This window comes from Eucyclogobius newberryi, unplaced genomic scaffold (genome assembly GCF_026437365.1).
Source record: "Eucyclogobius newberryi isolate DKJ021-1_F unplaced genomic scaffold, fEucNew1.0.hap1 SCAF_8, whole genome shotgun sequence".
Classification (NCBI taxonomy): domain Eukaryota; kingdom Metazoa; phylum Chordata; class Actinopteri; order Gobiiformes; family Gobiidae; genus Eucyclogobius; species Eucyclogobius newberryi.
This window is the reverse complement of record NW_027316500.1, coordinates 39,957,612-39,983,960: the sequence shown is the minus strand read 5'-3', so window position 1 is coordinate 39,983,960 and position 26,349 is coordinate 39,957,612. Positions and strand designations below refer to the sequence as shown.

Sequence of the window (26,349 nt, the reverse complement as noted above, 5' to 3'; positions counted from 1 at the left end):
CAAATAACTTATAGGAAGTTTGAAAAACACTTTCAGTAGAAGATCTCTTATAAAAATCTTATATGTATATATGTACTATATGTATATATGTATATATGTGACCGGCCGTATGAAACCCAGTTACATGTCTACCCGGAGACATTTTGAGTTATTCACAGATTCTGAAAGTGTTAATTCAAAGCTTTCCAATGATGTGTCACTCACTCACATCTGATAATATTTGAGTAAGTTGTGGTCATTTGAATGTAAACAACTCTCAAACCCTTTCACTGAGAAAACGGCCTCTAAAGATTCTCACCTGAGTGAGCCCAGAGTCACAGGGGGCGGGGCTCATTTGCATCTCATTGAGATAAACCCTCCCCCTGTCACACTGACAGCCCCTCCCCCTACAGCTGTCACTCAAGACTCAAAAGGAGTGTTGTTATTGATGTGAACTGGACTTGAATCAGAATTAGAAGTTACTGTATTAAAATGGAAATACTTGGATTACAAAAGGCCCTGAATAGAATCAAAGAATCAGAATGAGAATAGGGTTCATTGCATTTGTCGATAAACATAATTCACAGGTGATTCAGTGCAACACAAACAACAAAAGATAAGATAAGAGCCTTTAATGTTACAACGCAGTAGATACAGGGGGAAAGGACAGATAACTTATAGGAAGTTTAAAAAACACTCTTAATAGAAGAACTCTTATAAACAGATGCCAGGGCCAGGTATACGAACTGCAACGGGTCCATGGCTTTGAATATATGAGATATGAGATAATAGATATGATATGTACACCACCAGAGTCCAATTACATCAGAGATCACATCCTCATCCTCTTCTTCCTCTGTGCACTCTTCTGTGCTGTGACTCTCGGCTCTTGGCATCAAAGCTGTAAACAAATAACAGGACATTTAAGAAATGGCTCACTATTTCACATAAAACACTCATTAACTATTTATTTTTTTTTTAACACAATGTGAGAGTTTCAATATAAATACCTGAAGTGCTGATAACTCTTGATCTTTGGAAGCCGTCTGAAGAAGGGACTCAGATGCTTCTGCCAGTCCAAGTTCTTGACAAACACTTTGCCATCCGCCGTTCCAACAAGCTGTGGGATATTGAGGTGAGACTCAGGAGAGCTGTTTTCCACTACCTGATGACAAGGGCGACAATGTAAAAAAATGAGAACAGAAGAAACATATCTTAAGCAGAGAGCAGCACTGAAGTTTTGCCAGGCTAATGTTTACACATTACAGTAGTCAAATCATATAAACTAACCTCAGCGATGTCTTCCAAAATGTCAACCCTGGTCTTCATGTATGCTCGCTTGATAATCTGATGATCTGTGCGTGGCCTGCAGCTTCTGATGTGTGGGAGAAGCTGTTTCCACAGTGATCTGAAGCTTGATGTACAAACTGCAGGCTCACCTGAAAAACAGATGTTGCTTATGGTTAATTATACTCTAATCATTAAAACACGAAAATCACCAAAATAATGTTTTACACTTACCACGCTCCTTAGCAGACTTCACGTAGAGACAGGTCATGTCAGTCAGGGTGTCTTTGCCAATTCTGAAAAGGGGGATAAAAGGATTAGGGTTAACAGTAATATTGGAATAACACGCTTCACAGATAACAGTTCACATTGTGACGTTAACGGTGTATTTAAGATGCAAAACGCGGAGATATTGGGACATCTGCCCTCGGCTAGCGATGCTAGCTAGCTCACTTGAGATAACACTGCTCGTAAAAGCAAAACACTTGCAGAACAGCACACCAAAACATAAACATACACTCGAGTTTAAAACCGGCGCACATTAAAGTGATTAAAAGCGGGTGTTTTAGTCGCAAAGCTTACCTGGTTCAGCCGTCCTGTTGTCTCTTCCAACACCGTGCACAGAGAGACACACAGGAAGCTGATAATGGCCAGGCAAGCGCGTGATTGGTTCGAGTGACGCAGTGCGTAAGCCACGTGACCAGAAGTGGTATCGGGAGTTGTAGTTTTTTTCTCTTCCCACGCCGAAAAATAACCCGATAACATAGCAAAGTTTAGCTTACAACTTAGCTCCGAATAGCTGCGTTTAGCTCCGGGCTGTGGCGCTAACAGCCAGTTTAGCACCATAAAACAGACACAAAGCACGACCCACAAAACCCACGGGCCAACCCACGCCGAAAAATAACCCGATAACATGGTGATAACAGCAAGTAGTCACATTAAGCCCGTATTGCAGAGTGCACTGAGGCAACATGTTAGCTTAGCATTAGCTCCACCGGAGCAGACAAGTAAGATTCTAAAGTGATCACGAGACCGCCTTAAAACACAGCGTTAAAGCAATAATTTAGTAGTAAAGTAAAAGTGTACCTGAGTAAACAGTTCCGTTGCAATGTAGTCCAGGAAATGTAAGCTCTGAAGACTGTGCTCTGCAGACGGTCTGGAGTAATGAGAGGAAAACACGGAGCAGCAGCTGTAGCCATGAGGATCACAGCTGATTGGTGGAAAATGTAAACAATACGTTGGCTAGAAAAAGGTGACGCCCCCCAGGGGAGCAGGAAAAAGACCCCAAAACTCCACATTTTTAACAGCTTAAAGTATACGTTTAAGACAACCAATAGTGTTATCTGAAGCACACAGGGGCTTATTCATAACATCAACTAGCACATTCTGCAAAAAAATGAAAATCACAAATTTGGGGAAAAAAAAGTAAAATGCTGTTTTTCTCAGTTTCACCGAGGCCGACATGGTCCGACAATTGCCGTGGCGAGTCACATATGTACTATATGTATATATGTACTATATGTATATATGTACTATATGTACTATATGTATGTATGTATATATGTACCATATGTACCATATGTACCATATGTACCATATGTACCATATGTACCATATGTACCATATGTACCATATGTACCATATGTACTATATGTACCATATGTACTATATGTACTATATGTACCATATGTACTATATGTACCATATGTACCATATGTACCATATGTACCATATGTACTATATGTATATATGTACTATATGTACTATATGTATGTATGTATATATGTACTATATGTACTATATGTACCATATGTACCATATGTACCATATGTACTATATGTACCATATGTACCATATGTACCATATGTACCATATGTACCATATGTACCATATGTACTATATGTATATATGTACTATATGTACTATATGTATGTATGTATATATGTACTATATGTACTATATGTACCATATGTACCATATGTACCATATGTACTATATGTACCATATGTACCATATGTACCATATGTACCATATGTACCATATGTACCATATGTACCATATGTATATATGTACTATATGTACTATATGTACTATATGTACCATATGTACCATATGTACCATATGTACCATATGTACCATATGTACCATATGTATATATGTACTATATGTACTATATGTACCATATGTACCATATGTACCATATGTACTATATGTATATATGTACTATATGTACTATATGTATGTATGTATATATGTACCATATGTACCATATGTACTGTATGTACTGTTGGGGCTGGTGACCCAACAGTAATTAAAACACTGTAAACAAGGAAAGGAAGACAAGACAGATTAATACATTTTACTCGCGAGGAGAACGGTCAAGGATAAACGACTCAGTCACAATAAGCGACCAGGGTCAGATCCCTGCTCGTTCTGAGCTCCTTTGGCCGTTCTCACCGCATTTATTGAAACTTCTTCACGCCCATAGTTACATAAAACAAGTTGCCCGAGCCTGAGGGGAGGGGGGATAAACGCCAAGGCAACTTAAGATAAGATAAGATAAGATATTCCTTTATTGTCCCACATGGGGAAATTTCATTGGTGCAACGCAGGTAGATACAGAGGTAGATACAGAAGAACAGATCACTTATAGGAAGTCTGAAAAACACTTTCAGTAGAAGATCTCCTATAAATAAATAAAAACTCCCATAGACAAATAAAAAAATAAATACATAAATACCATTGCATGTGATCACGACAGTAATTGCACATGAATATGTGTCACGACAGCACATGGATTGCACATGAATTCCAACAGCAATTGCACATATGACAGAATTGCACATCAGTATTAGGTTAGGTCAGTATTGCAAGTAACTTGAAACATAAGATAAAAATAAAAGACATCAAACATATAATGAGCAAAAGGGAAAGGGAGCTTCCCTTTTCCCGTTCACTCCTAAAACCGTGATTCCGCTGCAGATGTTCACAGCACTCAGGGCAGGTCGACCTTGAGCGTTACTGGAGACATCTCTGTTGCTCAAAAAACACATCATTAGTACAGTTTATTTCACGACACAGTATAATAAGAGTAAAATAATAGGAGATAATTATATACATTTTTCTAACATGTACTATATGTACTATATGTACCATATGTACCATATGTACCATATGTACCATATGTATATATGTACTATATGTACGGCGGTTGTCTCTGAACCCGCCTCATTTCTGCGTGAATATGAGTCTGATTGTAATAAAACCCACAGCGTGTAAATGAAGAAGACACGATGTGTCCCCTCATGTCCTCTTCTACAGTGTGTCCAACACTTCCTGCTACAGTGCCCCCGGTGGCCGTTAGCCAATGAAATCTATCATTTAGACGTACAGTTGTAATGAGCGCAGGGTTGAAAGTGTTCATCATGCTCGGGCGTATTTATGATAGCATATTGTTATTATTATTGATGATATTAGTACTTCTACTATTAGTAAAGATAATATTTCATATGATGATCACAACCTCAGCTGAAGGTTGTATTGCCCCTCACCGTCCCTCCTACGTCAAACTCAGAGTTTTCCCCCTTGTGCCACTTCTCGATGTAAACGATCGTACACATACATCCACCACTTTCACTTTCATATTTATCGAGCCTTGTTCACTTGCAAACAGTGCTTGAGATGAAGGAATTGCAACTTAAATCTCGATAAGTCTCGATCTCAGTGAGTTCTCACCTGGTTAAATAAATGTTAGTGTAAATAGACAATAAATAATAAGTGCTTTATGAACCCGTTAAATGTTAAATGTTTGAACATATTTTTTTTAGAAAGAAAACATTTGGATGTGCACGTAAATGTTAATTTACGATGCATTTCAACTATCCTTAGTAAGATATACACACCTTTGCACCTGCTGAACACTCATGTGCATATAATAATAATAATAATAATAATAATAATAATAAATATAGCCGCAAGCGGCAATGATCGGCCCTCGCTACGCCGCCGCCACGCCGCAAGAGGAGGGGGCGCTAACGCGCCCCAATTGTCCTTTTATTACGCCTACTGCTGAATCTGTGACGCTGTCACATCTTCTCCCCTTTGTTTTACCATCAAAAAGCAATTTTATTTTGAATTCTTGGCAAAATGTGCGGCTTTACCGCACAGACACCGTGACTCTTTGAATAAAAATGTGGATAACTTTTGATGGTCCTGAAGATGAGTCTCACCAAATTTCAGGTTAATATGTCTAACGCCCTGAGGGGGAGGAGTTTGTGAAAGTCTAAAGTGTAAACATGTTCTGGCGATTTCCCCATTGGAATAACATGGAAGGTTTTGGTCATCGTTACGGCAACGCCATAACAATTATGACATGGGTCTCATTGACTTTTCTGATGGGGATGCCAAAATTGAGTTGTGTGTCAAATTTCATATAATTTCGCAAAACTAAATATTTAACCTCCATATAAAATCTGTAGGGGGCGCTGTGGCGCCAAATTAATTTATTTCACTTCAAGTAGGTTTAGGGCAAAGAGTTTAACAACTGATTCTAATTTGACGCAATTCGGACTTTATCTGCGCAAACGGCAGAAATGTTAAATTTGGGAGATTTCTGAAATTCTTGCTACAGTTTGCGGCTTCGCCGCTCAGAGACCGTGACAGATATCAATGTAATTTGGATAACTTTTGATGTCCCACTCCTCAGTAGCATTTTCACCAAATTTCAGCTTTTTAGGGCCAACGCCCTGGGAGGAGTTCGTAAAAGTACGACGTTTGGAAAAACTCCGAAGTCATGTTTAGCCATTTTTGAAGCAATATGGCCGACATTTGGTTGGGCGGACGGCGTTGCCGTAATAATATTTTTTACTTCTCTTGTCACCATCTACCTCTGCGCCAAATTTCATGATTCTACGATCAGATTTTTTTTGGGTCATTTCCCATCTCTCAATGCATTTTTGGTACATTTGGGGGCGCTGACGCGCCAATTTTTTTTATTTTAGAAAAGGGAAATAGCCAGAATGTAGAGAGGCACGATTTTTAGAGGTGTGCAAATTTTTGTGACTTTTCGTCAATGTTCACTGGGTGAAAAATAGGTGGGTTGGTCCCGAGAAGAAAGAAAGAAGAATATTCCGATGCGAAAACAATGTTTCCCATTTTTCAAATATCATAAACTATACATTTTCGGAAAGCGCTCGCGCTTTCCTACCTCATGGTGTGGGTCCCTGGTCACTGACGGGTACTTTCGTTAATTTTGAGTGGGCTCCGCCCACTTTGTGTTTTTGGCCCTCTATACAGTAATAATGTTCAATTTTTGCATTACATGTTTATATGCACGGAACATGCAAGAGATGGGGAAAGTATTCGTGAGCTACTTAGAGCAAATGAGTGCTTTATATGGGGATGAATGTAAAGTGCTCGTTTAGTGCGAACTTTTTAGTATGCACGGGGCGTGCATGAGTGAAGGAGTGCGTTAGTGAGTGTTTGGAAGTGGGCGAGCGCTTCGCGCTCGATTTCGTGCGCACTATGTGCGCACTTTCGCAGCCGTGCTTCGCACGGCCTTACGAGATTAATAGGCCTCTCGCCAGCTTGTGGCGCTCGGGCCTAATAATAATAATAATACCTGCACTTCCCATTTGTAAATCACCTGCAACACGCCCACACACAGCACATATTCATATCAATGAGGCCCTCATTTGGTGTGCAGGAGAGGCCAAATCCACTCAGGACCGGGCTCTCCATCTGTTCCGTCTGGGGGAGTCCATGCTGAGGATTGTGAGGAACACCAGGCGGCCCCTGCTCCACATGATGAGGGCCTGGAGTGTGGTGGCGCCGCACCTGGTGGAGGTGAGAACTGCGAGTTCTATTGTATGTTGTTATGTAGCAGACTCTGTTTAGAAGTGCGGCGTTCTCCTCAGGCGGCATGTCACAAAGAACGCCACGTGTCCCAGAAGGCCGTGTCCTTCATCCATGATGTGCTCACAGAGGTGCTGAGCAGCTGGGCCGAGCTGCCTCACTTCCACTTCAACGAGGCTCTGTTCAGGCCTTTCGAGCACATCATGCAGCTGGAGCTGTGCGACGACGACGTCCAGGACCAGGTGAGACCATCAGGGGCACACCTGTGTGTGAGTGCACGTGTGTGCAGGTGTGTGCACGTGTGTGCAGGTGTGTGCACGTGTGTGCAGGTGTGTACACGTGTGTGCACGTGTGTGCAGGTGTGTGCACGTGTGTGCAGGTGTGTGCAGGTGTGTGCACGTGTGTGCACGTGTGTGCAGGTGTGTGCACGTGTGTGCAGGTGTGTGCAGGTGTGTGCACGTGTGTGCAAGTGTGTGCACGTGTGTGCAGGTGAGTGCAGGTGTGCGCAGGTGTGTGCAGGTGTGTGCACACACCTGCACACACGTGCGCACACGTCAGGTATCATCAGGTAACAGCGTGTTGTGGTGCGGTGCAGGTGGTGACCTCCATCGGGGAGCTGGTGGAGATGTACTCTCTTCAGATCCTGTCGGGCTGGAGGCCTCTGTTCAGTGCTCTGAGGACAGTCCACAGCAGCAAGAGTAACACCAAGGAGTACCTGCTGGGGGAGTACTCCATGGGTACGGCCTCACACACATTGTACTGTACTTACACGGCCACATGACATGGCAGAGCGCCAGACCATGAGCATTTGAAGTATTTAATCTATGTTTCATTTTGTGTCATATTTTTAAAGGACACACACACTACACACACACATACTACACACACACACACACACACACACTACACACACACACACACACACACACATACTACACACACACACACACACTACACACACACACTACACACACACACACACACACACACATACTACACACACACACACACACTACACACACACACTACACACACACACACACACACACACATACTACACACACACACACACACACATACTACACACACACTATACACACACACACACACACACTATACACACACACACACACACACACACACACACACTCACACACTACACACACACACTATACACACACACACACACACACTATACACACACACACACACACACACACACACACTCACACACACACACACAGACACAGCTCAGCAGGGATGAGCCTGGTTAGTACTTGGATGGGAGACCAATGGAACACTAGGTGCCACAGGGGGGCAGTAGTGCACACTGTTGTGTCCTTGGGCAAGACACTTTCCCCACCTTACCTCCAGTGTCCATGTCATGTGTGTCATTTATGTCATGTGTGTGTCATTTATGTCATGTGTGTGTCATTAATGTCATGTGTGTCATTTATGACACACATTTATGTCATGTGTGTGTCATTTATGTCATGTGTGTGTCATTTATGTCATGTGTGTGTCATTTATGTCATGTGTGTCATTTATGACACACATTTATGTCACGTGTGTCTCATTTATGTCATGTGTGTGTCATTTATGTCATGTGTGTGTCATTTATGTCATGTGTGTCATTTATGACACACATTTATGTCACGTGTGTCTCATTTATGTCATGTGTGTGTCATTTATGTCATGTGTGTCATTTATGTCATGTTTGTGTCATTTATGTCATGTGTCTCATTTATGTCATGTGTGTGTCATTTATGTCATGTGTGTGTCATTTATGTCATGTGTGTCATTTATGACACACATTTATGTCACGTGTGTCTCATTTATGTCATGTGTGTGTCATTTATGTCATGTGTGTCATTTATGTCATGTTTGTGTCATTTATGTCATGTGTGTCATTTATGTCATGTGTGTGTCATTTATGTCATGTGTGTGTCATTTATGTCATGTGTGTCATTTATGACACACATTTATGTCATGTGTGTCACGTTTGTCCTGATGATGATGACGATTGGCTAAAAACTCAGAACCCTAACCCAGATTTGTCAAGTTTGAACCAAAATGGCCGTGTGTGGTTTAGGGCGGAGCCATAACATATTTTTCATTATTATCTCGAGATGTAGCTGCCAAGTTTACAAGTAACAAATAGGCTCCTCCCCCTCCATTGCGTAATGTGTTTAGATTTTCAAGAGGGACTGAGCCGTGTATAAGGTAGATTCTTGGTGACTTCATCAATGTAACACATTTTATGCCAATTTTCATGACTTTTTGCACATGTTAAGACTTTTAAAACTCCAATTTATTTGAAGCAGAGTTTAAATCAATAAACACCATAGACTTGGTGAGATTGTTCCCTCTGAACTCTCAAGTCCAGGTTTAACAGATTACATTTTATGAATTTTTAAAAAATGAGATTTGAAGGATGCACTAGAGAGACATATTAAACGATATAACCTTAAGTAGCTTATCGTTACGCGCAGCTCACAATCCTGCACGTGCTCTCCATGGGGTCCGCTCAAACCTGACCATGTCTGTAAAATATAGATTTTCCAATTTCTTTTTTTTAAATTAAGATTTTTCTGAAAATTCACCATGGCCATGCCCGATGTTCTATTTAAAATCTGATTATAATCTTTCATCTCATAAGGGTTTTGCACATTTGACCAAGTTTAAAGTGTTTCCAATGGAAACTTCCGGAGGAGTTTGATCCCATTTGCCGGACTTCCTGTAGGGTTTAGGGCGGGGTCATAATATCATTCTTTACATGTCCTGACACATTTTTATGCCAGGTTTCTGTGTGTCAGCTCTGCCGTGTAGATCCATCTTCAGCTGGTGCTACTGAGACGTCTTTCAATACTTTCAAGTTTTCACTCGAAATTAAAGCTGGACTCACATTCCTTTAACTTAATAATCAACATTCTTGTGTGAGAGGCAAAGGCGGTTAGCGCTCTTGCCTCCCAAGAAGGAGATCACACCAACATCACATGATCTCTCTGGGTGGAGTCTGCATGTTCTCCCCGTGTTACCGTGGGTGCTTTGTTTTGTTCATAAGAGTTTTATTATGAGTGTGTTTGAAACGTCCTAGAATCTGTTCTTTCCTCCTGTTTCTGCTGCAGTGGAACAACCACATTTCCCCTTGTGTGACATTAAAGTCTTATCTTATCTTATCTTATTTTATCTCTCCGGGTTCTCGGGCTCCTCCCACCGTCCAATCACATGCATGTGTCAGGCAAGATTGGTGACTCTAAATTGGCCCTAGTGGATGAACGTGAAAGTGAAGTGAGAGTGAATGGTCAGATGTTCATCTGTGTGTCCATGTCTCTGTGTTGGCCCTGCGATCAGGTGGCCCCTGTCCAGGGTGTACCCCGCCTAAGGCCCAAAGTCACTGGGATAGGCTCCAGTCACCCGCGACCCCAAAAGGGAACAAGCCGTAGAAAATGGATGAATTAACATTGTTTACTTCTTGATTTCTACATTTCCCTCTTAGTCTGTTGTGCTCGTGCCCTAAATAGTCCACACAAAAAAATCAAAAGAGTAAGAATTATGATCAAAAACGGCTGGATAAAAACAGGCCAAGGGCCACATTCGGCCCTCGGGCCGCATGATGCTCAGGTCTGGAATAGAGTATAGCAGTGTTATATATTTAATTACAGAATCTATTCAAATGTATTTGTAGCTTATTCAGTTACATGGTCCAATCTCAGAACAGAATACTTGGAAAACTTTCACTTTGAGTTACAATATCTTACAACAGGAGACATATTCTGCAGATGAAATGTGGCTTACAGTTGTTTGTGTTTATGCTAATCATGACGTGAAGGTGTGTCTCTCGGGTGTCTCACGTGTGTCTCACGTGTGTCTCACGTGTGTCTCACGTGTGTCTCGTGTGTCTCACGTGTGTCTCACGTGTGTCTCGTATGTCTCACGTGTGTCTCATGTGTGTCTCGTATGTCTCACGTGTGTCACGTGTGTCTCACGTGTGTCTCACGTGTGTCTCGTATGTCTCACGTGTGTCACGTGTGTCTCACGTGTGTCTCACGTGTGTCTCGTATGTCTCACGTGTGTCACGTGTGTCTCACGTGTGTCTCACGTGTGTCTCACGTGTGTCACGTGTGTCACGTGTGTCTCACGTGTGTCTCGCGTGTGTCTCACGTGTCTCACGTGTGTCTCGCGTGTGTCTCACGTGTGTCTCGTATGTCTCACGTGTGTCTCGTGTGTCTCACGTGTGTCTCACGTGTGTCTCGTATGTCTCACGTGTGTCACGTGTGTCTCATGTGTGTCTCACGTGTGTCTCACGTGTGTTTCGTATGTCTCACGTGTGTCACGTGTGTCTCATGTGTGTCTCACGTGTGTCTCACGTGTGTCTCACGTGTGTCACGTGTGTCTCATGTGTGTCTCACGTGTGTCTCACGTGTGTCTCACGTGTGTCTCGTGTGTCTCACGTGTGTCTCGTGTGTCTCACGTGTGTCTCGTGTGTCTCACGTGTGTCTCACGTGTGTCTCGTATGTCTCACGTGTGTCTCATGTGTGTCTCACGTGTGTCTCATGTGTGTCTCGTATGTCTCACGTGTCTCACGTGTGTCTCACGTGTGTCTCATGTGTGTCTCGTATGTCTCACGTGTGTCACGTGTGTCTCACGTGTGTCTCACGTGTGTCTCACGTGTGTCTCGTATGTCTCACGTGTGTCACGTGTGTCTCACGTGTGTCTCACGTGTGTCACGTGTGTCACGTGTGTCTCACGTGTGTCACGTGTGTCACGTGTGTCTCACGTGTGTCTCACGTGTGTCTCGTGTGTCTCACGTGTGTCTCGTGTGTCTCGTATGTCTCACGTGTGTCTCACGTGTGTCTCACGTGTGTCTCACGTGTGTCTCACGTGTGTCTCACGTGTGTCTCATGTGTGTCTCACGTGTGTCTCACGTGTGTCTCGTATGTCTCACGTGTGTCTCATGTGTGTCTCATGTGTGTCTCACGTGTGTCTCGTGTGTCTCACGTGTGTCTCGTGTGTCTCGTATGTCTCACGTGTGTCTCACGTGTGTCTCACGTGTGTCTCACGTGTGTCTCGTATGTCTCACGTGTGTCACGTGTGTCTCATGTGTGTCTCACGTGTGTCTCACGTGTGTCTCATGTGTGTCTCACGTGTGTCTCACGTGTGTCTCGTGTGTCTCGTATGTCTCACGTGTGTCTCACGTGTGTCTCACGTGTGTCTCACGTGTGTCTCACGTGTGTCTCATGTGTGTCTCACGTGTGTCTCACGTGTGTCTCGTATGTCTCACGTGTGTCTCATGTGTGTCTCATGTGTGTCTCACGTGTGTCTCGTGTGTCTCACGTGTGTCTCGTGTGTCTCGTATGTCTCACGTGTGTCTCACGTGTGTCTCACGTGTGTCTCACGTGTGTCTCGTATGTCTCACGTGTGTCACGTGTGTCTCATGTGTGTCTCACGTGTGTCTCACGTGTGTCTCATGTGTGTCTCACGTGTGTCTCACGTGTGTCTCGTATGTCTCACGTGTGTCTCGTATGTCTCACGTGTGTCTCATGTGTGTCTCATGTGTGTCTCACGTGTGTCTCACGTGTGCTTCACTCTCAGGTAAATCTCAGGCTCCCGTGTTCGACGTGTTTGAGGCCTTCATCAACACAGACAACATCCAGGTGTTTGCCAACGCGGCCACAGACTACATCATGTGTCTGATGAAGTTTGTCAAGGGACTAGGTTTGTTTCCCATTGGCAGATAGGGTCAGAGCCCTTAGAGCTCTGGAGTCACATGTTTGTGCTGCTGTGCAGGAGAGGTGGACTACAAGGAGATCGGAGACTGTGTGAACACGTCCGGACACAGCTCCACAGACCTGTGTCTGCCCGCTCTGGAGTACCTACACAAGTGTTCACAGGTACATGTCATACTAACCCGCTCTGGAGTACCTACACAAGTGTTCACAGGTACATGTCATACTTACCCGCTCTGGAGTACCTACACAAGTGTTCACAGGTACATGTCATACTTACCCGCTCTGGAGTACCTACACAAGTGTTCACAGGTACATGTCATACTTACCCGCTCTGGAGTACCTACACAAGTGTTCACAGGTACATGTCATACTAACCCGCTCTGGAGTACCTACACAAGTGTTCACAGGTACATGTCATACTTACCCGCTCTGGAGTACCTACACAAGTGTTCACAGGTACATGTCATACTAACCCGCTCTGGAGTACCTACACAAGTGTTCACAGGTACATGTCATACTTACCCGCTCTGGAGTACCTACACAAGTGTTCACAGGTACATGTCATACTTACCCGCTCTGGAGTACCTACACAAGTGTTCACAGGTACATGTCATACTTACCCGCTCTGGAGTACCTACACAAGTGTTCACAGGTACATGTCATACTTACCCGCTCTGGAGTACCTACACAAGTGTTCACAGGTACATGTCATACTTACCCGCTCTGGAGTACCTACACAAGTGTTCACAGGTACATGTCATACTTACCCGCTCTGGAGTACCTACACAAGTGTTCACAGGTACATGTCATACTTACCCGCTCTGGAGTACCTACACAAGTGTTCACAGGTACATGTCATACTTACCCGCTCTGGAGTACCTACACAAGTGTTCACAGGTACATGTCATACTTACCCGCTCTGGAGTACCTACACAAGTGTTCACAGGTACATGTCATACTTACCCGCTCTGGAGTACCTACACAAGTGTTCACAGGTACATGTCATACTAACCCGCTCTGGAGTACCTACACAAGTGTTCACAGGTACATGTCATACTTACCCGCTCTGGAGTACCTACACAAGTGTTCACAGGTACATGTCATACTTACCCGCTCTGGAGTACCTACACAAGTGTTCACAGGTACATGTCATACTTACCCGCTCTGGAGTACCTACACAAGTGTTCACAGGTACATGTCATACTTACCCGCTCTGGAGTACCTACACAAGTGTTCACAGGTACATGTCATACTTACCCGCTCTGGAGTACCTACACAAGTGTTCACAGGTACATGTCATACTTACCCGCTCTGGAGTACCTACACAAGTGTTCACAGGTACATGTCATACTAACCCGCTCTGGAGTACCTACACAAGTGTTCACAGGTACATGTCATACTTACCCGCTCTGGAGTACCTACACAAGTGTTCACAGGTACATGTCATACTTACCCGCTCTGGAGTACCTACACAAGTGTTCACAGGTACATGTCATACTTACCCGCTCTGGAGTACCTACACAAGTGTTCACAGGTACATGTCATACTTACCCGCTCTGGAGTACCTACACAAGTGTTCACAGGTACATGTCATACTTACCCGCTCTGGAGTACCTACACAAGTGTTCACAGGTACATGTCATACTTACCCGCTCTGGAGTACCTACACAAGTGTTCACAGGTACATGTCATACTTACCCGCTCTGGAGTACCTACACAAGTGTTCACAGGTACATGTCATACTTACCCGCTCTGGAGTACCTACACAAGTGTTCACAGGTACATGTCATACTTACCCGCTCTGGAGTACCTACACAAGTGTTCACAGGTACATGTCATACTTACCCGCTCTGGAGTACCTACACAAGTGTTCACAGGTACATGTCATACTTACCCGCTCTGGAGTACCTACACAAGTGTTCACAGGTACATGTCATACTTACCCGCTCTGGAGTACCTACACAAGTGTTCACAGGTACATGTCATACTTACCCGCTCTGGAGTACCTACACAAGTGTTCACAGGTACATGTCATACTTACCCGCTCTGGAGTACCTACACAAGTGTTCACAGGTACATGTCATACTTACCCGCTCTGGAGTACCTACACAAGTGTTCACAGGTACATGTCATACTTACCCGCTCTGGAGTACCTACACAAGTGTTCACAGGTACATGTCATACTTACCCGCTCTGGAGTACCTACACAAGTGTTCACAGGTACATGTCATACTTACCCGCTCTGGAGTACCTACACAAGTGTTCACAGGTACATGTCATACTTACCCGCTCTGGAGTACCTACACAAGTGTTCACAGGTACATGTCATACTTACCCGCTCTGGAGTACCTACACAAGTGTTCACAGGTACATGTCATACTTACCCGCTCTGGAGTACCTACACAAGTGTTCACAGGTAGCTGTAAACTCCTTGAATGCACGTGGACTTATCCACAAAGGGCAACCATGGCAACAGTGAAGGAAGTTAGCAGCAATCCTGCCACCAAGTAGTAGTGTACTGCTGTCCTGTCCTTGGGCAAGACACTTGAGCCAGCTCCACTGCTGGTGTTGAATGTGTGTGAGTGGAACAGAACCAGCAGCAGAAATGACTCCATCATGTTTGTGTCCAAATGGAATATGATAATATATGATAATATGCATTTATAATGTGTTCCCCGTGTCTGACCAGCTGTTGTCAAAGATCTACAAAATGCCGTCCAAGCCGGTGTTCCTGGGCGCGCGCCTGGCCAGTCTGCCCATGAGGGGTCAGGAGCGCTCGGTCAGCAGCGAGGACGGCGTGGACTGTGTGCTACAGGAGTTCGATGACGACACCGGTATCTCTTTTATTAAGATCTTAGAGGGAACAAGACTCAAAAAACTCTAGACATCCAACAAAAAGATTGAAATGAAGGCCAAAATAATAGTCCCACTTAGCTCAGTCTAAATGTGATCATTGTCCATGTTGTGGATGTCCAGTGTGATGTTGGGCCAGTGTGATGTTGGGCCAGTGTGATGTTGGTCCAGTGTGATGTTGGTCCAGTGTGATGTTGGTCCAGTGTGATGTTGGGCCAGTGTGATGTTGGGCCAGTGTGATGTTGGTCCAGTGTGATGTTGGTCCAGTGTGATGTTGGTCCAGTGTGATGTTGGTCCAGTGTGATGTTGGTCCAGTGTGATGTTGGTCCAGTGTGATGTTGGTCCAGTGTGATGTTGGTCCAGTGTGATGTTGGTCCAGTGTGATGTTGGGCCAGTGTGATGTTGGGCCAGTGTGATGTTGGGCCAGTGTGATGTTGGGCCAGTGTGATGTTGGTCCAGTGTGATGTTGGTCCAGTGTGATGTTGGTCCAGTGTGATGTTGGTCCAGTGTGATGTTGGTCCAGTGTGATGTTGGTCCAGTGTGATGTTGGTCCAGTGTGATGTTGGTCCAGTGTGATGTTGGTCCAGTGTGATGTTGGTCCAGTGTGATGTTGGGCCAGTGTGATGTTGGTCCAGTGTGATGTTGGTCCAGTGTGATGTTGGTCCAGTGTGATGTTGGTCCAGTGTGATGTTGGTCCAGTGTGATGTTGGTCCAGTGTGATGTTGGTCCAGTGTGATGTTGGTCCAGTGTGATGTTGGTCCAGTGTGATGTTGGTCCAGTGTGATGTTGGTCCAGTGTGATGTTGGTCCAGTGTGATGTTGGTCCAGTGTGATGTTGGTCCAGTGTGATGTTGGTCCAGTGTGATGTTGGTCCAGTGTGATGTTGGGCCAGTGTGATGTTGGGCCAGTGTGATGTTGGGCCAGTGTGATGTTGGGCCAGTGTGATGTTGGGCCAGTGTGATGTTGGTCCAGTGTGATGTTGGGCCAGTGTGATGTTGGGCCAGTGTGATGTTGGGCCAGTGTGATGTTGGGCCAGTGTGATGTTGGTCCAGTGTGATGTTGGTCCAGTGTGATGTTTGTCCAGTGTGATGTTGGTCCAGTGTGATGTTGGGCCAGTGTGATGTTGGGCCAGTGTGATGTTGGGCCAGTGTGATGTTGGTCCAGTGTGATGTTGGTCCAGTGTGATGTTGGTCCAGTGTGATGTTGGTCCAGTGTGATGTTGGTCCAGTGTGATGTTGGTCCAGTGTGATGTTGGTCCAGTGTGATGTTGGTCCAGTGTGATGTTGGTCCAGTGTGATGTTGGGCCAGTGTGATGTTGGGCCAGTGTGATGTTGGTCCAGTGTGATGTTGGTCCAGTGTGATGTTGGTCCAGTGTGATGTTGGTCCAGTGTGATGTTGGGCCAGTGTGATGTTGGTCCAGTGTGATGTTGGTCCAGTGTGATGTTGGTCCAGTGTGATGTTGGTCCAGTGTGATGTTGGTCCAGTGTGATGTTGGGCCAGTGTGATGTTGGGCCAGTGTGATGTTGGGCCAGTGTGATGTTGGGCCAGTGTGATGTTGGGCCAGTGTGATGTTGGGCCAGTGTGATGTTGGTCCAGTGTGATGTTGGTCCAGTGTGATGTTGGTCCAGTGTGATGTTGGGCCAGTGTGATGTTGGGCCAGTGTGATGTTGGTCCAGTGTGATGTTGGTCCAGTGTGATGTTGGTCCAGTGTGATGTTGGTCCAGTGTGATGTTGGGCCAGTGTGATGTTGGGCCAGTGTGATGTTGGTCCAGTGTGATGTTGGTCCAGTGTGATGTTGGTCCAGTGTGATGTTGGTCCAGTGTGATGTTGGTCCAGTGTGATGTTGGTCCAGTGTGATGTTGGTCCAGTGTGATGTTGGTCCAGTGTGATGTTGGTCCAGTGTGATGTTGGTCCAGTGTGATGTTGGTCCAGTGTGATGTTGGTCCAGTGTGATGTGGTCGTGTGATGTTGTCAGTGTGATGTTGGTCCAGTGTGATGTTGGGCCAGTGTGATGTTGGTCCAGTGTGATGTTGGTCCAGTGTGATGTTGGTCAGTGTGATGTTGGTCCAGTGTGATGTTGGGCCAGTGTGATGTTGGGCCAGTGTGATGTTGGGCCAGTGTGATGTTGGGCAGTGTGATGTGGCAGTGTGATGTTGGCCAGTGTGATGTTGGTCCAGTGTGATGTTGGGCCAGTGTGATGTTGGGCCAGTGTGATGTTGGGCCAGTGTGATGTTGGTCCAGTGTGATGTTGGTCCAGTGTGATGTTGGTCCAGTGTGATGTTGGTCCAGTGTGATGTTGGTCCAGTGTGATGTTGGTCCAGTGTGATGTTGGGCCAGTGTGATGTTGGGCCAGTGTGATGTTGGGCCAGTGTGATGTTGGTCCAGTGTGATGTTGGTCCAGTGTGATGTTGGTCCAGTGTGATGTTGGTCCAGTGTGATGTTGGTCCAGTGTGATGTTGGTCCAGTGTGATGTTGGTCCAGTGTGATGTTGGTCCAGTGTGATGTTGGTCCAGTGTGATGTTGGTCCAGTGTGATGTTGGTCAGTGTGATGTTGGTCCAGTGTGATGTTGGTCCAGTGTGATGTTGGTCCAGTGTGATGTTGGGCCAGTGTGATGTTGGGCCAGTGTGATGTTGGGCCAGTGTGATGTTGGGCCAGTGTGATGTTGGTCCAGTGTGATGTTGGGCCAGTGTGATGTTGGGCCAGTGTGATGTTGGGCCAGTGTGATGTTGGGCCAGTGTGATGTTGGGCCAGTGTGATGTTGGGCCAGTGTGATGTTGGGCCAGTGTGATGTTGGGCCAGTGTGATGTTGGTCCAGTCTGTACCCCAGGAGGAGGCTCAGGTCAGTCTGCACCTCCCTGTGAGTCATGGGCACTTTGACATGGGTTTAGAAAGAAACCAGACACACTTTCCCAACAGAATTCCCTCCGAACATGTGATCCGTGGTTCTCCAGTGAGATGTACTTGTACTATCACCCTCTCAGAATCAGAATCTGTGGTTTATTGCCATTGCCAGGATCAGAATTCACAAACAAACTTGCTTTAGCATCAAGGTTAACATACAACATGAATAATAGTAATAGTAGAAGAATACATCATGAAGTGCATGTATCAAACAATTGTCCGTCAGTCAAAAAAAAGTGACCCTCACTTTCCCATTTATTTGTAATGTAATGAGTGGCTGCCTATTATTGTTAATACACTTGTATAATTTAGATATTATCAATCTGGAAAGTTCTGATTTATAAGCTTTAATAGATTTAGATATCGGTCTCTTCTACAGCTGCAGGTCTCTTCTACAGCTGCAGGTCTTCTACAGCTGCAGGTCTTCTACAGCTGCAGGTCTTCTACAGCTGCAGGTCTTCTACAGCTGCAGGTCTCTTCTACAGCTGCAGGTCTCTTCTACATCTGCAGGTCTTCTACAGCTGCAGGTCTTCTACAGCTGCAGGTCTCTTCTACAGCTGCAGGTCTTCTACAGCTGCAGGTCTTCTACAGCTGCAGGTCTTCTACAGCTGCAGGTCTTCTACAGCTGCAGGTCTTCTACAGCTGCAGGTCTCTTCTACAGCTGCAGGTCTTCTACAGCTGCAGGTCTTCTACAGCTGCAGGTCTTCTACAGCTGCAGGTCTCTTCTACAGCTGCAGGTCTCTTCTACAGCTGCAGGTCTCTTTTACAGCTGCAGGTCTTCTACAGCTGCACGTCTCTTCTATAGCTGCAGGTCTCTTCTACAGCTGCAGGTCTTCTACAGCTGCAGGTCTTCTACAGCTGCAGGTCTTCTACAGCTGCAGGTCTTCTACAGCTGCAGGTCTCTTCTACAGCTGCAGGTCTCTTCTACAGCTGCAGGTCTTCTACAGCTGCAGGTCTTCTACAGCTGCAGGTCTTCTACAGCTGCAGGTCTTCTACAGCTGCAGGTCTCTTCTACAGCTGCAGGTCTCTTCTACAGCTGCAGGTCTTCTACAGCTGCAGGTCTTCTACAGCTGCAGGTCTTCTACAGCTGCAGGTCTCTTCTACAGCTGCAGGTCTCTTCTACAGCTGCAGGTCTTCTACAGCTGCAGGTCTTCTACAGCTGCAGGTCTTCTACAGCTGCAGGTCTCTTCTACAGCTGCAGGTCTTCTACAGCTGCAGGTCTCTTCTACAGCTGCAGGTCTCTTCTACAGCTGCAGGTCTTCTACAGCTGCAGGTCTTCTACAGCTGCAGGTCTCTTCTACAGCTGCAGGTCTCTTCTACAGCTGCAGGTCTCTTCTACAGCTGCAGGTCTTCTACAGCTGCAGGTCTTCTACAGCTGCAGGTCTTCTACAGCTGCAGGTCTTCTACAGCTGCAGGTCTTCTACAGCTGCAGGTCTCTTCTACAGCTGCAGGTCTCTTCTACAGCTGCAGGTCTTCTACAGCTGCAGGTCTTCTACAGCTGCAGGTCTCTTCTACAGCTGCAGGTCTCTTCTACAGCTGCAGGTCTTCTACAGCTGCAGGTCTCTTCTACAGCTGCAGGTCTCTTCTACAGCTGCAGGTCTTCTACAGCTGCAGGTCTTCTACAGCTGCAGGTCTTCTACAGCTGCAGGTCTTCTACAGCTGCAGGTCTTCTACAGCTGCAGGTCTTCTACAGCTGCAGGTCTTCTACAGCTGCAGGTCTCTTCTACAGCTGCAGGTCTTCTACAGCTGCAGGTCTTCTACAGCTGCAGGTCTTCTACAGCTGCAGGTCTCTTCTACAGCTGCAGGTCTCTTCTACAGCTGCAGGTCTCTTCTACAGCTGCAGGTCTCTTTTACAGCTGCAGGTCTTCTACAGCTGCACGTCTCTTCTATAGCTGCAGGTCTCTTCTACAGCTGCAGGTCTTCTACAGCTGCAGGTCTTCTACAGCTGCAGGTCTTCTACAGCTGCAGGTCTTCTACAGCTGCAGGTCTTCTACAGCTGCAGGTCTTCTACAGCTGCAGGTCTTCTACAGCTGCAGGTCTTCTACAGCTGCAGGTCTTCTACAGCTGCAGGTCTCTTCTACAGCTGCAGGTCTCTTCTACAGCTGCAGGTCTTCTACAGCTGCAGGTCTTCTACAGCTGCAGGTCTTCTACAGCTGCAGGTCTTCTACAGCTGCAGGTCTTCTACAGCTGCAGGTCTCTTCTACAGCTGCAGGTCTCTTCTACAGCTGCAGGTCTCTTCTACAGCTGCAGGTCTTCTACAGCTGCAGGTCTTCTACAGCTGCAGGTCTTCTACAGCTGCAGGTCTTCTACAGCTGCAGGTCTCTTCTACAGCTGCAGGTCTCTTCTACAGCTGCAGGTCTTCTACAGCTGCAGGTCTTCTACAGCTGCAGGTCTTCTACAGCTGCAGGTCTTCTACAGCTGCAGGTCTCTTCTACAGCTGCAGGTCTCTTCTACAGCTGCAGGTCTTCTACAGCTGCAGGTCTTCTACAGCTGCAGGTCTCTTCTACAGCTGCAGGTCTCTTCTACAGCTGCAGGTCTTCTACAGCTGCAGGTCTCTTCTACAGCTGCAGGTCTCTTCTACAGCTGCAGGTCTTCTACAGCTGCAGGTCTTCTACAGCTGCAGGTCTTCTACAGCTGCAGGTCTTCTACAGCTGCAGGTCTCTTCTACAGCTGCAGGTCTTCTACAGCTGCAGGTCTTCTACAGCTGCAGGTCTTCTACAGCTGCAGGTCTTCTACAGCTGCAGGTCTTCTACAGCTGCAGGTCTCTTCTACAGCTGCACGTCTCTTCTATAGCTGCAGGTCTTCTATAGCTGCAGGTCTCTTCTACAGCTGCAGGTCTCTTCTACAGCTGCAGGTCTTCTACAGCTGCAGGTCTTCTACAGCTGCAGGTCTTCTACAGCTGCAGGTCTTCTACAGCTGCAGGTCTTCTACAGCTGCAGGTCTCTTCTACAGCTGCACGTCTCTTCTATAGCTGCAGGTCTTCTACAGCTGCAGGTCTTCTACAGCTGCAGGTCTCTTCTACAGCTGCAGGTCTCTTCTACAGCTGCAGGTCTTCTACAGCTGCAGGTCTTCTATAGCTGCAGGTCTCTTCTACAGCTGCAGGTCTCTTCTACAGCTGCAGGTCTTCTACAGCTGCAGGTCTTCTACAGCTGCAGGTCTCTTCTACAGCTGCAGGTCTCTTCTACAGCTGCAGGTCTTCTACAGCTGCAGGTCTTCTACAGCTGCAGGTCTTCTACAGCTGCAGGTCTTCTACAGCTGCAGGTCTTCTACAGCTGCAGGTCTCTTCTACAGCTGCAGGTCTTCTACAGCTGCAGGTCTTCTACAGCTGCAGGTCTTCTACAGCTGCAGGTCTTCTACAGCTGCAGGTCTTCTACAGCTGCAGGTCTTCTACAGCTGCAGGTCTCTTCTACAGCTGCAGGTCTTCTACAGCTGCAGGTCTTCTACAGCTGCAGGTCTTCTACAGCTGCAGGTCTCTTCTACAGCTGCAGGTCTCTTCTACAGCTGCAGGTCTTCTACAGCTGCACGTCTCTTCTACAGCTGCAGGTCTTCTACAGCTGCAGGTCTTCTACAGCTGCAGGTCTTCTACAGCTGCAGGTCTTCTACAGCTGCAGGTCTTCTACAGCTGCAGGTCTCTTCTACAGCGTCAGGTCTTCTACAGCTGCAGGTCTTCTACAGCTGCAGGTCTCTTCTACAGCTGCAGGTCTTCTACAGCTGCAGGTCTTCTACAGCTGCAGGTCTCTTCTACAGCTGCAGGTCTTCTACAGCTGCAGGTCTCTTCTGCAGCTGCAGGTCTTCTACAGCTGCAGGTCTTCTACAGCTGCAGGTCTCTTCTACAGCTGCAGGTCTCTTCTACACCTGCAGGTCTTCTACAGCTGCAGGTCTTCTACAGCTGCAGGTCTTCTACAGCTGCAGGTCTTCTACAGCTGCAGGTCTCTTCTACAGCTGCAGGTCTCTTCTACAGCTGCAGGTCTTCTACAGCTGCAGGTCTTCTACAGCTGCAGGTCTCTTCTACAGCTGCAGGTCTTCTACAGCTGCAGGTCTTCTACAGCTGCAGGTCTCTTCTACAGCTGCAGGTCTCTTCTACAGCTGCAGGTCTTCTACAGCTGCAGGTCTTCTACAGCTGCACGTCTCTTCTATAGATGCAGGTCTTCTACAGCTGCAGGTCTTCTACAGCTGCAGGTCTCTTCTACAGCTGCAGGTCTTCCACAGCTGCAGGTCTTCTACAGCTGCAGGTCTCTTCTACAGCTGCAGGTCTTCTACAGCTGCAGGTCTTCTACAGCTGCAGGTCTCTTCTACAGCTGCAGGTCTTCTACAGCTGCAGGTCTTCTACAGCTGCAGGTCTTCTACAGCTGCAGGTCTCTTCTACAGCTGCAGGTCTCTTCTACAGCTGCAGGTCTTCTACAGCTGCAGGTCTTCTACAGCTGCACGTCTCTTCTATAGCTGCAGGTCTTCTACAGCTGCAGGTCTTCCACAGCTGCAGGTCTTCTACAGCTGCAGGTCTCTTCTACAGCTGCAGGTCTCTTCTACAGCTGCAGGTCTCTTCTACAGCTGCAGGTCTTCTACAGCTGCAGGTCTTCTACAGCTGCAGGTCTCTTCTACAGCTGCAGGTCTTCTATAGCTGCAGGTCTCTTCTACAGCTGCAGGTCTTCTATAGCTGCAGGTCTTCTACAGCTGCAGGTCTTCTACAGCTGCAGGTCTTTTACAGCTGCAGGTCTTTTACAGCTGCAGGTCTTCTATAGCTGCAGGTCTTCTACAGCTGCAGGTCTCTTCTACAGCTGCAGGTCTTCTACAGCTGCAGGTCTTCTACAGCTGCAGGTCTCTTCTACAGCTGCAGGTCTCTTCTACAGCTGCAGGTCTTCTACAGCTGCAGGTCTTCTACAGCTGCAGGTCTTCTACAGCTGCAGGTCTCTTCTACAGCTGCAGGTCTCTTTTACAGCTGCAGGTCTTCTACAGCTGCAGGTCTCTTTTACAGCAGCAGGTCTCTTCTACAGCTGCAGGTCTTCTACAGCTGCAGGTCTTCTACAGCTGCAGGTCTCTTTTACAGCAGCAGGTCTCTTCTACAGCTGCAGGTCTTTTACAGCTGCAGGTCTTCTACAGCTGCAGGTCTTCTACAGCGGCAGGTCTTCTACAGCTGCAGGTCTTCTACAGCTGCAGGTCTCTTCTACAGCTGCAGGTCTCTTCTACAGCTGCAGGTCTTCTACAGCTGCAGGTCTTCTACAGCTGCAGGTCTCTTCTACAGCTGCAGGTCTCTTCTACAGCTGCAGGTCTCTTCTACAGCTGCAGGTCTTCTACAGCTGCAGGTCTTCTACAGCTGCAGGTCTCTTCTACAGCTGCAGGTCTCTTCTACAGCTGCAGGTCTCTTCTACAGCTGCAGGTCTCTTCTACAGCTGCAGGTCTCTTCTACAGCTGCAGGTCTTCTACAGCTGCAGGTCTCTTCTACAGCTGCAGGTCTCTTCTACAGCTGTAGGTCTTCTACAGCTGCAGGTCTTCTACAGCTGCAGGTCTTCTACAGCTGCAGGTCTTCTACAGCTGCAGGTCTCTTTTACAGCTGCAGGTCTTCTACAGCTGCAGGTCTTCTACAGCTGCAGGTCTTCTACAGCTGCAGGTCTTCTACAGCTGCAGGTCTTCTACAGCTGCAGGTCTTCTATAGCTGCAGGTCTCTTCTACAGCTGCAGGTCTCTTCTACAGCTGCAGGTCTTCTACAGCTGCAGGTCTTCTACAGCTGCAGGTCTTCTACAGCTGCAGGTCTCTTCTACAGCTGCAGGTCTCTTCTACTCTCCAGACGATATGAAACGACGTGTGTGCTGCACATATGCAGCTCCGTGTACCGCCGGCCGCAGGGCTGTGAGTTCCAATCCTGACTCCGACAGTTTGCTGCTTGTCCTTCCTTCTCTCATCCCATTCCATGCTAAACTTTTCTGTCTAATAAAGCTTAAAGCCTACAGGCCAAAAGATCATTTCAAACAAAATAAAAATGAATGGTGATCCAGGCTGTTAAAAGTCATATTTCCAAATCAATTATGTCGTTATCAATGTTGTCAATCTAGCCATGTCCTCTGTGTTCCTCAGGTCAAAGCCTTGTCCTCTGTGTGCCTCAGGTCAAAGCCTTGTCCTCTGTGTGCCTCAGGTCAAAGCCTTGTCCTCTGTGTTCCTCAGGTCAAAGCCTTGTCCTCTGTGTGCCTCAGGTCAAAGCCTTGTCCTCTGTGTGCCTCAGGTCAAAGCCTTGTCCTCTGTGTGCCTCAGGTCAAAGCCTTGTCCTCTGTGTGCCTCAGGTCTGATTCAGGTGTGGATCCTCCTGTTGGAGCAGCTGACTGCGGCTGTGTCCACTTGCCCTCGCCAGCACCAGCCGCCCACCCTGGAGCTGCTCTTCACTCTGCTGCGGGAGCTCACTTATGTGCCAGGTAACACTGAGCTAACACTGAGCTAACACTGAGCTAACACTGAGCTAACACTGAGCTAAGGCTGTGTTTGTGTCCAACACTCACATGAGAGTCTCCACTTCCACACCTGATGTTGTCCTTAACATAGTACGTGTTCTAAATGTACGACCTGTACAGTTTACTGCGAGGGTCCGTATAAGAGATATCACAGATTTGCACAAGAAATACCCGACTATTGTTTAATGAATGAAAACATCAGCTTTGCAGAACAAACGATGACGTTAGCTTTTGAGGAGGCTAACTACTGTACATCCTACTGTTAGCACATGCAGCAAACTCAGACATGTTTCTATTGGTGACATCAAAATACAGACTTTACCAAATAAAAGCACTTGGATGTAAACAAGTTACCACAGAACAGGTACATGAAATGAATATTACTCAAGTACAAAATAGGAGAGCAATAATTATTCAAGTAAGTTTAAAGAAGAATGTTGGAAAGTAGACTTCAACCAAAGTAAAAGTAATAACTAGATAAAATTGAAATGGCTGAAACCATTGCGAGTGTCTGCGTTCTTGCGTAAAAGTACTACATGTGTGTAAGAGTACTACATGTGTGTAAGTCTAAAGAATAAAGTCTAAAGAATAAATATAGCCGCAAGCGGCAATGATCGGCCCTCGCCACGCCGCCGCCACGCCGCAAGAGGAGGGGGCGCTAACGCGCCCCAATTGTCCTTTTATTACGCCTACTGCTGAATCTGTGACGCTGTCACATCTTCTCCCCTTTGTTTTACATCAAAAAGCTATTTTATTTTGAATTCTTGGCAAAATGTGCGGCTTTGCCGCACAGACACCGTGACTCTTTGAATGAAAATGTGGATAACTTTTGATGGTCCACCCCTGAAGATGAGTCTCACCAAATTTCAGGTTAATAGGGCTGACGCCCTGGGAGGAGTTTGTGAAAGTCTAAAGTGTAAACATGTTCTGGCGATTTCCCCATTGGAATAACATGGAAGGTTTCGGTCATCGTTACGGCAACGCCATAACAATTATGACATGGGTCTCATTGACTTTTTTGATGGGGATGCTAAAATTGAGTTGTGTGTCAAATTTCATATAATTTCGCAAAACTAAACATTTAACCTCCATATAAAATCTGTAGGGGGCGCTGTGGCGCCAAATGAATTTATTTCACTTCAAGTAGGTTTAGGGCAAAGAGTTTAACAACTGATTCTAATTTGACGCAATTCGGACTTTATCTGCGCAAACGGCAGAAATTTTAAATATGGGAGATTTCTGAAATTCTAGCTACAGTTTGCGGCTTCGCCGCTCAGAGACCGTGAGAGGTATCAATGTAATTTGGA

General features: G+C 46.4%; 1 protein-coding gene across 1 annotated transcript in view; it reads left to right on the top strand.

The window, feature by feature from the left end:
* The window catches only part of arfgef3 (ARFGEF family member 3), a 225,242-nt gene that overhangs the window by 110,061 nt on the left and 88,832 nt on the right, over window positions 1–26,349 (top strand). The window contains exons 25-31 of the mRNA XM_072436645.1: window positions 6,971–7,110; window positions 7,182–7,361; window positions 7,715–7,856; window positions 12,715–12,837; window positions 12,910–13,013; window positions 15,541–15,685; window positions 24,878–25,006. Coding sequence (XP_072292746.1) covers window positions 6,971–7,110; window positions 7,182–7,361; window positions 7,715–7,856; window positions 12,715–12,837; window positions 12,910–13,013; window positions 15,541–15,685; window positions 24,878–25,006 — 963 coding nt within the window. The remainder of the gene's footprint in view (window positions 1–6,970; window positions 7,111–7,181; window positions 7,362–7,714; window positions 7,857–12,714; window positions 12,838–12,909; window positions 13,014–15,540; window positions 15,686–24,877; window positions 25,007–26,349) is intronic.